The sequence below is a fragment of the Daktulosphaira vitifoliae genome, unplaced genomic scaffold (assembly GCF_025091365.1).
Source record: "Daktulosphaira vitifoliae isolate Bord-2020 unplaced genomic scaffold, ASM2509136v1 Scaffold_1, whole genome shotgun sequence".
Taxonomy (NCBI): domain Eukaryota; kingdom Metazoa; phylum Arthropoda; class Insecta; order Hemiptera; family Phylloxeridae; genus Daktulosphaira; species Daktulosphaira vitifoliae.
In genome coordinates this window covers 14,225,840-14,239,745 of record NW_026099572.1, presented here as the reverse complement: position 1 = coordinate 14,239,745, position 13,906 = coordinate 14,225,840, and the positions used below count along the sequence as shown (strand labels likewise).

The 13,906-nt window shown below is 23.6% G+C and overlaps 2 protein-coding genes across 4 annotated transcripts in view; both read left to right on the top strand.

Moving 5' to 3' along the window:
• The first annotated feature begins 918 nt into the window (after positions 1 to 918).
• Positions 919 to 3,965, top strand: LOC126894352 (26S proteasome non-ATPase regulatory subunit 10-like). 2 transcript variants are annotated; one of them, XM_050665301.1, is made up of 5 exons: positions 919 to 1,311; positions 1,791 to 1,889; positions 2,064 to 2,210; positions 2,277 to 2,443; positions 2,944 to 3,311. In XM_050665301.1, exons 1-5 carry the CDS (start codon positions 1,195 to 1,197, stop codon positions 2,969 to 2,971), a joined length of 558 nt encoding a protein of 185 aa, XP_050521258.1. In that variant the 5' UTR covers positions 919 to 1,194; the 3' UTR covers positions 2,972 to 3,311. The 2 variants fall into 2 exon arrangements, with proteins under 2 accessions (XP_050521258.1, XP_050521257.1); XM_050665300.1 differs by lacking the exon at positions 2,944 to 3,311 and adding an exon at positions 3,690 to 3,965 and having other exon boundaries at positions 924 to 1,311.
• Positions 3,966 to 8,215: 4,250 nt separating this feature from the next.
• Positions 8,216 to 13,906, top strand: part of LOC126894351 (synaptic vesicle membrane protein VAT-1 homolog) — a 33,013-nt gene continuing 27,322 nt past the window's right edge. The window contains exons 1-7 of one of the 2 annotated variants that reach the window (XM_050665297.1): positions 8,216 to 8,356; positions 8,596 to 8,784; positions 8,903 to 9,113; positions 9,201 to 9,455; positions 9,519 to 9,763; positions 9,924 to 9,988; positions 10,964 to 11,165. In XM_050665297.1, coding sequence (XP_050521254.1) covers positions 8,282 to 8,356; positions 8,596 to 8,784; positions 8,903 to 9,113; positions 9,201 to 9,455; positions 9,519 to 9,763; positions 9,924 to 9,988; positions 10,964 to 11,006 — 1,083 coding nt within the window. In that variant the 5' untranslated portion in view covers positions 8,216 to 8,281 and the 3' untranslated portion in view covers positions 11,007 to 11,165. Of the gene's footprint in view, positions 8,357 to 8,595; positions 8,785 to 8,902; positions 9,114 to 9,200; positions 9,456 to 9,518; positions 9,764 to 9,923; positions 9,989 to 10,963; positions 11,166 to 13,906 lie in introns of those variants that run through there. The other variant, XM_050665298.1, reaches the window with a different exon arrangement.

The following is a 13,906-nucleotide window of genomic DNA, read 5'->3' as shown; positions in this document are numbered from 1 at the left end:
CATACAGTTCATTTATTACTATCAACAACTTCATCTGTTCAGCTGAGTTTTATATTATTTTTTAATGTTATTTATTGTTTGTTTTAATTGAGTTTAACTATTTTGTTTATGCCGGCCATTAGGCAATTTAAATAGGCTTAAGGTAAAACGGCATCCTAGTGCGGTGCACAACTAGCCGTTCTACGGACTAGCTACCTCGTACAAAACAATACTGTGCAAATAATTATAATTTTTTTTATGTTAGTGCCATACTATTAATTTTAACACAGATAAAATAAAACTATCTTTTATTATCTGTGATTTTACTGCGTGACCACAGATAAGACAAAGCTTTATTAAGTTTTACATAAATTATTTATTGTTAAATTAAAATATACTTGAACTAACGTTCAAATATTAATGATATTTAATTAAATATATTATTTTTTCTCACTAAAAAGAAATAAAAATTACAGTAATGAAAACAAGCAGTAAAATATTTAAAAATATTTGTCCAGGAGATACTTTTTATTGGAATGTAAATGTTATAAACATATTTAGCATTCAGTAACAAATTAGACAAAATTGAAATATATATTCAGCAATAGAGTTAAATAAACTAATGTAAGTAGATTGAAGATAGGTCAAAAATATTACCAATAAATATTACGTCAAATCAATTCATATTTTGAATATTTTTTGAAATTTCATTAATTTGCATTGACTCTCATATATACACACATAATCAATTATTTGATACAATAATTATAGTAAATGATGCTGTAAAATAATTTAATACCTTGTATCTGACGAAACTGCATTGAGGCAGGTATGAGCTATATCAGTAATACAAAAAGTGCACTATCTGGTTTTATTTTATCTATGATCTGACAATTTTAGTTATTATCAATGTAATGTTATGTATTGTTTAAGTATTATATTAAAGTATAATGGTTAAATACAAAATTAACTGAATAAAATTTAACTGAAAGTTAAATTTGTATCTTATACTTACAGAACTTATATATTTGTCTTGTTTTTGTGCTTGTACATTTGGACTTATGTATTAACTAATATATTCGTCTTTGTATTAGACACTTAATGAAACTGTATTTGTTCTATAAAATCAAATTTAATTGTTTCTAGAAAATAAAACATTTTATTAAAAACGGTGTGCATAATTTATCATATTGATTAATTTATATTTTGTTTTCAATGATGGACTTTGAAAAATTAAAGGAAAAAGTCTTTGAAGACGCTCATAAAGGTAACATTGATCTTGTCATAAAATCAATTGAAGAACATCAATGTCTATTAAAAGAAGTTGATGTAGTAAGTAATAATAATAAATATTTATGATAAATCAAAATTTTACCTCATTACTCATTATTAAAATCTAAAATGCAATGAAATGGATAACTAATATGTTAAGGTATTTATCCTAACATATTTAATAGAATATTTTTTATTCTTTTAATTCTAAAAAATTTTTTAGCATAATTAAATACTTAATAATTAAATTTTAATACAAAATATTACTATTCTTATATTACTATTCATATTTACTATTGTTTTAAACACAATGATTTCACATTATTAAAATTATATTACATTTTAATTTAAAGTAATTAAATTTATACAGTAAAATTCAAATTACTGTAAAATAATTCTCTTACAAATATAAGTAATCTATTATTTATTCTATTTTCACTTTATCCCTGATTTAAATTGTTTTTTTTTTAGTAGTCTTATATATTTTCATTAAATCATTTTTTCCATATTTTAAATTCAATTTCATATAAAAATTTCAGAATAATCGTTTACTTTTGCATTGGGCATCACTAGGAGGACATGATAGACTTGTGCGATATCTTCTTGAAAATGGGCAATCTGAAAATTCAAAGGATGATGTAAGAAAAAAGAAAAAAAATTTTCAGATTTATATTGTCATAGTTTAAAAGTTAAAAACTTTTAAAAAAATTAAAGAAATTTAACATAGCTTTTTAGAATATAATTTAAATCTTATAAATTCTTGTATTAGTGTCTTAAAATATAAAAAATGTGTTATTAGTTATAATTTTTAGATGGAAACTACACCATTGATATTAGCTGCATCTGCTGGTCGAATTGATACTGTAAAAACTCTAGTTGATTATGGTGCTGATATTAATGCTAAAAACCAAGAAGGTCATTCTGCTCTTCAGTATGCAGCTTCAAAAGGTTGGACTGAAGTAAGTTATCTTACTCTAAGTTTTGAAGTAATAATAATTTTGCTAATCTAAATGATTATATTATAGATAGTACGATATTTAATTTCCAAAAATGTTGATGTAGATATAACTGATAATCGAGGAGCAACACCTTTGCATAGATGTGCTTCAAAAGGAAATATAGCTATATTAAAACTATTATTAGACTCGGGTGTACATGTTGATGCAAAAGATAACTATGGAAATACACCATTGTAGGTTTATATTAGTGTTAGATTTTTTGACTAGCCAAAATCTTTAACAATTAAGTAACTAGATTTTGACATGTCAACAAAAAGAAACTTTTAATTTTAAAAATAGGTGAATGATGATGATAGTTTCCTCTAAAACAAAATTATTTACATGGTGAAAATACAATTTTATTTGTTTGAAGGGAATAGTGAAAAATATTCTTGTGCACATCCCCTTCCCAGAACAAAACCATACTATGCCATTTTACTCTACTAAATAGTCTATTAATCACAATTACTAAACACCAACTTTACTGATTAAAAAATAAAACCAGTAATTTATTAAGTTATCTGGTCAAGTTAGTTAAAAAATTTAATTAACTTGACTTCCAACTCTAATCCATTAGTACCCAGCATTGGGAAAAAAGTAAAACAAAACCTTTCATAAAAGAACAATTAGATGTACAAAAAGACTATATTGTTTTAATAATTTTGTAGATTTTAAATTTTTTTATTTTGACCAGTTTATGCAGGTCAAAATTTCTTTGGTAATTTGAACGAATTTTGTCCAATCAATTGACAATCAAGCCAACCGTAGTTTATATATTTGAGGTGTTGTACAGCAAAATCTCCTTTATTACTATTTTTTTATAACTTTAAAATACATATAAAAGTATATTCATAAATTTTTCATGTATATTGAAATAAACAATTCTGTATTTTAAAATTATGAAATACTAGTGCAATATTGTTCTCTATACAGTCACTATGAACTCGTAAACAAAAACACACTGCAATATTGATAATTAGATCGAATAGTATAAAACTATTGTTAATTTATAAATGTGTACATCTAAAGTGTAATATACATAAAAATATAAAGAGATAAAAATGTTTTTTTGTTAAAGAGAAATTCAGTCATATAATATGCAACTATTAAAATTTTCAACAGTTTTTTACACCATAGAGCTATGCAAGTTGCATTAAAAATATGCCATCAATAGCAATACCATGTGAGGGAAAGAAAAGTGCAAAAATGTTCTAATAGTATAGATAAAAAAGGAACTTATTAACTTTGTCACACAACCTCTAAATTATTTTTAGTACTACTATTTAATTTTTTTTTATTGAGCTAACATTTTAGCAACTAGGCCATATTATTATGGTAAGACTATAATTGCACAAATTAAATATTTCCATACTTAAATTTAACCATAATTTTCTTATTTGCTTAAATATATGAATTACAAATTTTAACTTGAATGTTCAGACATTTAGCTTGTGAAGAAGGTCGAGTTAAAGAAGCTGAATTATTGCTTCAGAAAAATGCAGATAGAACTTTGTTAAATAAAGAAAAATTAACTCCATTTGATTTAGCACCATCTGATATTCAAGGAACTTTAAGGAAATTATAATTGTATTCTCTAATTAGTTTAAGCAAAACAACTAATAAAATTTCAAATATGTTTAATTCATATTTTTATAGGAAATAATGTTCATAAATATTGTAAAATATAAGTTTTTATCGAATTATTTATTTATTTTATATTTATGTATTTTATAGAGTTATTTAAAATTACTCAAATTGCCCTATTATAAAAATAACCTAAGTAAAAGTTTAAATTAAAAGCTTTTATTTTAGCTCGTTCATTGTTTTTTACTGTTACTATTTTTAAAAAACAATTTGTATGTAGTGCAACAAGTTTTGAGAGTATATGAGAATCGATCCTAAGAAAGAGGAACACAATGACTAACCTCATCCCAATGTCGTTAACTTTTTTTCCCCGAAACTTTCATTTTCAAAAGGGAAATGCATAAGGTTTCAATATGAAAAAAATTACTTTAAATTGTTCTTTTTTCAATAATTTTTGCAATTTTTAGAAGAAAAAAATGTCGAAATTTATCGATTTTAAAAATCGTAATTTTTTGGAGGATTTTCACCTTTTACTGGGAACAAACGAAAAATTTCCAATTTTTAAGGGTTATGTCTTTAAATAGATACGATTTGTGATAATTGGCAAAAAATGGTTCGACAGTTATTTTTCAGATGTTTTACATGTACCCGAGCTCAAAGTAAATTTGTTTTCATGTGAAACGTGCCTGGATAAAGGTATCAGAAAAAATGTTTAAATGTTTGTACATTTAAAATAAGAAATAGTACAATTGCTGTTGCAATTCGTGAGAATAAATTGTTTTCGATGATTAAAAATAAGGATTTCGCAAGAGATAGATCAATTCAATATTGCTAAAAAACATTTACATTACAACGGTGGCATGAAAAACTAGGAAATTAGAATGTTCAATATGTTAGAAATTACCGAAAGCATACGGGTATTCAATGATTGATTGATAAATGTATGCTTCACGAAAAATCCATGATGATAAAATAATAATAAATTTTTTTCAGGAGTTAATAGTATCCTTGGTTCTATAATTAAAAAAAAAATTGTTCTCACTCCATTAAACTAGTATCAGATTAAGTTTTTAAAATGGAATTATATATTTTTAATTAATTTAAAAATAAGAAAATGATTGGTGAATATCTGATACAACCTGCCCACAGAAGAGAATTCAAAATATCAATTTCTGAACAAAAATTTAACTTTTTCAACTGAAGTTTTGAAAATGTTCCGATAATACCCTAAGCTTCAATGTGTGTTAAAATAAAGCTGTTATGTACTAGAAATTAAAAAAAAAATAAATTTGTCCCAACGACCTATTTTGTGCAAATTGCTCCCGTAGTTAAATTTACGTATTTAAATTTTAAAGGTACGGTACTGTAGATAGTGTTTAATTTTAAGAAATTGGTAGATCATTCCCAAGCAACCTGATCTCTTATCTCTATATTTATATCCTGATTACAAGTTTTATGATTTATATGTGTTATATTTGAATAAAGACTTATTATAGTAATTAAATATAGTATGATATTGTATATTTCTTTACTTTTAACGTGTATAAAAATTTAAAAGGATAGATGCAATACTTTTCAAAAAAAATGTTTTTTACATATAAATAAATACGCTGGTTTACAAGGAACTTTCAACAGAATCAAAAATATAATTTTCTTTTGATTTTATTACTGATTAATAAAAAAGGAATATTTATATATAAAAAAATAATTAAAAATTAAAAAAAATGGTTTTCAAATAGTTATTAATCTTGATTTGTAATATGTTTAAAAATAATCCGTACAAAATGTCATTTTTAACCTTTATTTTGATCCTTTAAAGTTAATTTTTGTGAAGGTTTTTTTTTTATTTTTGTTTAACCTTATTTTATAAAGGATTTTTACAATTTTATAATTTTTATAATACGCTCAACGGAATAGATTTGTTCAACAACTTTTTGATTAGTTTATTTTTAGCATAATAAATATCAAAATCAATAATAAAATAAAAATTAATTTTTTTTTCGTTTTTAATTATTTTTTTTAATGTATATACTCGTTTTTACTTATTAGTCATATTTTAAAAAAGGAGGCGATAAAAAAGTCTAATTGCAAATTTAAAATCGACAAAAATTATTTATAGAAAAGTATATTTTAGTCTCCGATAAAAATTCTTTGTAAACTAGTTTATTTATAGAAAAAAAAAATTTTTTTAAGTATTGCATCAAGTCTTAATTTTTATACACGTTTGTATTAGAAGTAACGAAATGTACAACTACTACTTATTTTTGATAGTTTCTCCGTAAAAATTACAATATTAGATTATTGAATATTAATTTCATACTAAATTTAATTACTATAATAAGTTTTTATTTATATATTATACTTATAAATTAAATAACTATTAATCAGCATATAATTAAGGAAATAGAAAGATCAGATTGCTTCTAGAATTATCTACCAATTTTTTTTTTAATTATTGACTATTTACAGATTTCCATCGAGCGTTTTTAATAGTCGTGATTTTAATCATTGTTGGATGTCATTTATACTAGTCCCTACTATGCCACATTCACACTGTGCAACTTTTTTAAATTGTAATATAGAAGTAATAGGTTGAACATTGTCAAAGGCTTTAAAAATGACAATTTAAACTAGTTCAAAAATTCAAAGCAGCTTTTTTTTTTTAACTTTTAGGAGACAAAATAATTAAAATATGTTTAAATTTATATTTAATGTAAGTTAGATCTAAATTTTATAAAATTAGTGGACTCATTACTTAGACAAACCCTTATAAGGTATTTTAAAATGAACAAAAAAATTAAAAATTGAACACAAAAATAGCACATTATTTAACTACGGGAGCAATTTGCACAAAATAGGTTGTTGGGACAAATTTATTTTTTTTTTAATTTCTAGTACATAACAGCTTTATTTTAACACACATTGAAGCTTAGGGTATTATCGGAACATTTTCAAAACTTCAGTTGAAAAAGTTAAATTTTTGTTCAGAAATTGATATTTTGAATTCTCTTCTGTGGGCAGGTTGTATCAGATTTTCAACAGACAAAAAAAAAAAGAAAAACACATCATAGTAAAATTAATATCTTCTCAGCTTTGCAACAAAGTTAAAAAGATAAGTACATGAATAATGATTGTTCATAATTAATCATAATTATGATTAATACGATTTTATAATTTCAATTACTTGAACAATAATTAATTATAATTAATTATTGTTCAAGTAATTGAAATTCAAAAATGTTTTCAAATTGTTTTATTATTATTAATTTTTGTAACTGATAGAGGTCGTATAATGTTATCCGTGGTAATACGAATTGGAATAATACTTATCAGGAACTGGAAAAAAGAAGGACGTTATAAAATAATAGTAGTAGTAGGAATTATAATTATCAGGAACAGAATTTCAGAAGATGAGAATCGGCTGTACTGTTCTTTTTATTAAAATATTTGGATTTTTGTTTACTGATCAATCAATATTGTCCATGTAAATTTAGTATTTTCCTAGGTAATACATTTCTTTGGTAAAAAGAGTGATATTTTCCCGTATTTTTGTTATTACTGTATTATATCAATACTAAAAAGTAAGGTTTCTGATATTTCACATTCTCATTAAATATCATTCTAACCAATATTCCAGTAATGATAAATATTTTATCATAAAATACCGATCCTACTGAATAATTATTCCGATTCGAACGTGCCCCCATATTGTAAATATTTGCACAATAATGTAAAAATGGACAATAGCTTTCAACACCGAAACTATTGCCAATCGAAGAGCTTGATTTTTTTCTATTGTTCGGCCGAGTGATCTATCTTTTTTCATATAGTCTGTGATAAAAACTAATATCTTTCAAAATACTAGTTCAAAAATTATTATCGACCAATCATTTTCTTATTTTTAAACTAATTAAAAATATATAATTCCATTTTAAAAACTTAAGCTGATACTATAATGGATTGAGAATAATTTTTTTTTTTATATATCGAACCTAGAATACTATTAACTCCTGCAAAAAATAACAGTTTATTATTTTATCATGGATTTTCTGTGAAGCATACATCTATCAATCAATCATCTTATATATTATTCAACCTTCAATTTAATTTATTTTATGAACAACAATTTTATTGATGTATAAGTTATTTATTTTTGATGTTTATAACAGAAATAATCATTACGCTCACTGAATTTTTTAAGCCGTTATGTAACTAAAATACAATACGAATTATAATTTTTTACGCTGATCATGTTGTTTCGTACTAATAATTTTAAATTCAAATTATTACTTGCAGTAGTACATGAGACAGAACGATAAATAATGGCATTTATTTTATTGTCATTCAACAGTTTGAGTTAAATGTTAACTGTTTTTATCTCAGTTTACTAAAGATTATAAAAAGTTATTAAACATTTGTGGATAAATTATTAATTTGTGATTGAAAGTATGAATTATTTTGAACAAAATAAATCAGTAAAATCAATAGTACTGGAAGAGTATGGTAGTTATGACAAAATTAATGTAAGTTTAGTTTTTAATTTTTATATATTCTTATTTTGTAATTATTATAATTACATTTTTTTTTTTTGAAAAAGGACACAAGTAACCTATTATTTTTCTTAGTATTAATTTTTTCATTGATTCAAAAAAAAATAGTTTAAAAATATCTGTTATGAAAGACTTAAATTAGAATAGTTAAACCTATTTATCAATATATATATATAAAAAATATTTTTAACATTTTTGAATTTTTAATATAGATAAAAAATATGCCGTTAAATAATTTGGGACATGATGATATATGTGTATCAGTAGAATTTTGTGGAGTTAATTTTTGTGACATTTTAGTAAGACAAGGCTTTCTAAGAGAATTAACTACACCTCGTATACTTGGATGTGAATGTGTTGGTACAATAGATAATATTGGCAAAAATGTGAAGAATTTTCAAGTAATAATTGAATTTGAAAGTATATAGTAATAAAATACCATAACTTTGAAATGTGATAAATATATCATGAAATACTAATCTAATCAGTAATTATTCTTATTTTAAAATTTCTTTCTAGCTTGGTGACCGAGTGTTATGTTATGTTTGGACAGGTGGTCTTTTTAGGGAAAAAGTAATAGTACCTGCTATAAATTGCTATTTAATTCCATCTGATATTAGTAGTCAAGATGCTGTGTCATTACCTGCTAATTACTTGACTGCTTATATAAGTGTTTTTACTATGGGTAATTTACAATCTGGAGACACAATCCTCATTCACTCAGCTGCTGGTAATATTTCTAAATAAAATTTATCATATTTATGAAATAGGTTTCTTAAATATGGAGGTATATATATATATATTTATTTATATTTAGGTGGTGTTGGATGTGCAGCTACTCAATTAGCGAAAACAGTAAATAATGTAACTATTGTTGGAACTGCATCAGAATTTAAACACAACAAGTTAAAAGAAAATGGTGTACATTATACATTGTCTCATGAGAACTATGTTAACCAAGCAAAAGAAATTACTAAAAATGGTTTTGACGTTATAATTGACAGTATAGGTGGTGCAAACATAGAAATTAGTAAAAATTTGTTGAAAACTTGTGGTCGTTTAGTTCTTATAGGTAATTTAATAACAAATTTACCTTAATTTTAATGTGTTTTATTGTGAATTTCAAAATTTTTAGGCGGAAGTACTTTTATCCAAGGAGATACATTAAATATATTTAAAACACTTTATACTAATTGGCAGACAAAAAATATTCACCCTCGTAGTGTAATTGAATTAAACATAAGTATATCAGGAGTTCATTTGGGATTAATATTTGATTCAGATCCTCAAAAAATAAATAGTATAATGACAAAATTATTCAAAATGTTGAAAATGGGTTATATAAAACCCATTATTTTTGAAACTGTTAATTTTGAAAACGTTAGTAAAAATTAAAGAAAAATTGTATTACATTAACTAGTAAATTTTACTTTTGAAGCTATTAATATTATTTAAATAGTTAAATATTTGACTTTTGATTTCTTAATGAACTTCACAATATAGAGTGAAATTAAAAGTTAACTCATATTTTATGTTCTAGGTAATTGAAGCTCAGAAACTTTTAGCTGAAAGAAAAAATTTTGGCAAAGTTATTTTAGCTTTAAAGTAAACATTAATCTGTTTTTTATTGAATTTAGATTATGTTAGATAAAATTATTCAGTGGTGTAAACAGTGGTAATGAGGGTAAACGCTCACTATTGATAAAAAAAAACAATTATTTTAGATAATAAATCACATAAAAAAGGGTTTATAAAATTGTTTTTTTGGTAAATTTATTTATTTAAGTCTTATTGCTGTAAATTATCATTATTTATATAATTTAAATCCACAAAGTAACTAGGATTTATTTGAACTCATTAAAAGGCAACACTTAATAAGTCAAATTCTGAAGAAAATATTTGTTTATTAAATTTGAATAACTTTGAAAGTTAAATTACAGCATATATCTGAAAATATCCAAACCACTTGTAACAAAATTTAATGATTATATTATTCATCTCCTGGAAACTAACTATATATACTATATACAAAAGTCCCTTATATTATTAATAATAATATATTTTTTTAATTCTAATTTTATTTTATATAAAATGTTATTAAGTATTTTGTAATATAAAATTATTTTAAACTAAATTGTAGTTTTAAAATCAAAATTTCTATAAATAAATAAAATAAAATATTAATAATGTAATTTTAATTATTATTATGTTTTAATTGTATTCTCTTACACTATTAATTTGAAGTATGGGTTGACTAGCTGTCTAGTAAATATTAATTTTCCTATTATACTTACTAGTTAAAATTTTCGCATTAAATTTTGAACATATCTTCTTGGGCTGACTACCATTATTATGATAACTTTTAACAAGTATTTATACATAGATTTAAGTTATAAACAATAAACATTAACGAAGTAATGCTAGTAATTACTGAAGGAATTTTAATAAAAATATTATTATGGTTCGGACTTGTTGGGTCTCTGTACCTTTTAGTTCAGTGGTTTAGAATAAGTTGGAATTGATTTTGTGTNTTCAGTGGTTTAGAATAAGTTGGAATTGATTTTGTGTTATTTTTCTCAGGAGGTTTGGAAACGTGAGACCACATCCCTCTAAAGTCCCGTAAGGTCTCGAGTCGGTCAATCGAAAAATACAACTCAAAGTCAAAAATTGAGGGGTAAACACTTCCAAATTTCTAACATTTCAGTTTTAATTTTAGGTACTCTCAATTTAAGCAATTTACGATTATAAATTTCTGAAAAAGAACTACATTAGGATAAATTAATCAATTTATTAATTCGATCAAACACTGGCTTAAGCTAATACATTAATCACATGATTGATTGAGTTGATTAAGTTTTTGAATAAAATGTGTAACGATTACATAAGTTATACTATTTAAATATTAAAACTATCTGAGTTGCTAAATCGATAAATCATTATGTATTAAACTATTTTTATCTCCTAAGAAAGAATGAAAATAATTTGCAGTGCAAAAGTAATAACTAAAGAACGGAAGTATGAACGGCCGTTAGAGGGACATTACCCTCTGGATAATATGCGATCCACAAAAGTTGATCTTTTAATAAATTGAGTGTATACATTATTTTTTATCTAAAATAAAATATGATAATAATTATCTAAGTTTTACATACAATATTACTGTATTATGATTAATACTGAACAAAAATCTTGATTAGATTAAAAATTACATAATTAATTTTTTATTTAAGTTATAAACAATTTAAAAATAAATGTTTTTTTTCTGATTAAAATTTGTTTTACAGGTTTTAATTTTAAATGTTAAATATATTGTATAAGATATACAGTACAGCAAAGTTGAGTTTAGTTAAATTATTAACACAGTAAAATTGTGTTTAAATTTTAAATTACTGTATATTTATTTATTATCTTAATATTTGTAATTAAAATATATGTTATATGATATTAGAACAATACAGGAACTCCTTATTTTTATATATTTGTTTTCATAAAGTAAGTAAAACAGATGTTATATGTTGTTAGATGACCAAAAAAGAAAGGTTTTGTCTACTCTTGGATTTTATCAGATGAGCGTCCATAGACGGAAGTATTACAAAGAAAATAATTAAATACTATTGAGTATTTCAAAAATTGTGTTATAAATTCTAAACAATGAACTATAGCATTAAAAATACAAGATGACTTATTAACTGATTGAAAAATAGTACCTGCTTACTTTATGGAATTCAGGTCAATGAGTAACGACTTTCTTATAAGTAGCAATTGACATTGATAAATAGTTCACGTCTGATGACCAATGGACCTTATGGGAGAAATGGCACACATCAAACTGACACATTTGAATCTCGTCGATGAATAATAAAGGTTTCCAATGATAAAATTATATATATTGTTGGATTAGGTATAGTGTAATTTTAATAATTCCCTTAACCATCTCAGGGATGCAGTAATATAGCTATTTTCGAAATTTGTATATTGTTATTAAATAATATGTCCAAAAATTGTTTTTAATTGCACTAATGTTTAAAACAACCCTAGATAATTTCTGAATTTAACATTGACTATCGACAGGACATAAAAAAATAATCAATAAATGAAATGCTATTAACATTTTTATATGAACTTTTGTGTTCACCGTTAGTTCAAAATATGAGTAAAAAAATATAATAAAGAGACTATATATAGTCATACAATATTTATATGAGTAAAATACATAGCTAAATATTTAATTCACAACAAAAATATATTTATTTATATATAGGTCATGGAATGGTCAAATTTATTTGTCAAATAATTTGAGGAGAGCTTATGACAATTTAGCCTACTTAAAAAATATTTTTATGTAAAATATGTTTGTATAATGTTCTGTATTTTTAGAGCGGGAGCTAAGCCCCCGGAAGCACCCCACCCGATGAACGCCTATGATTATTATGCGTAATTTAATATTTTAATTACCTAATTAATAGTGTAAATAGTAATAATTATAAATAAATATGTATACAAGCTGATTCCTTTAATGTAGCAATTCTATTTTGAAAGAAATTCAGTGGCTAGGGTTACACAAATTACCTTGTATAGTGCTGTTTCATTTAGATAATAATTTTCTGTATTTAGTTTTTATCGATCAAATTCACTTACTTAATTAGCTTAATAAATTTAGATAAACAATGTATAATTTAATGCTTACAACTTTTCCTTTATTACATTTTGAACAATAAATCACAATAATGTGTAACTTAAATTAATGTAACCTCAATTGATTAATTTTTTATAGGTTAAATAATTTCAAAAATTATACTATTTTAAAAACTACATGAAAATGTCATGTAATAAAGTTACTATATATATATATAGAGAGAGAGATGTTTAGTAAGTAAGAAAACAAGTCAATTGTTACAAACAATAAGAACAATAGGAACCCGTTTCTTTATTTACTTTAACACTTTATATATAGAATCATAGATTAAATTATATTTAAATCTATATATTTAATCTATGATAGAATCAAGTAGCTTTAACGCCAGCGTAATGTAACTTCACTACTGCTTTTTGCTTAAACCTAATGAACTGGATTTGAAAATAATTAATTCAAGCTTTTGGAATTTACCTTTGTTTACATTACACCATGTAGATCATAATTATACCAAAGGGCGAGCTAATTAGCTATACAAAGAGTAATAATTACTAGTGATGGGCATTTTCGAATATTTTAAAATGTCAAATAGTATTCGATAGTTTTAAAAAACTATCAAATAACTATTCGAATTGTTTTTATACAACCGAATAGTGTGTTTTTAGAATAAACTATTCGAATAAACTATCGAATAGTTTCAACAAATATTCGATTAGTTCTACCTAAAATTTTTATTAAGTACACTTAATTATAATATGAAGAATTAACGAATACTTAAAATAAATTATTATACAATAAATAATCTTGAAGATCTTGAAGAGGTAACCATCATAAATATTTTAATCGTGATCATTTCGTTATTTATTAACGGGTTATTTATGCTTGCAGTC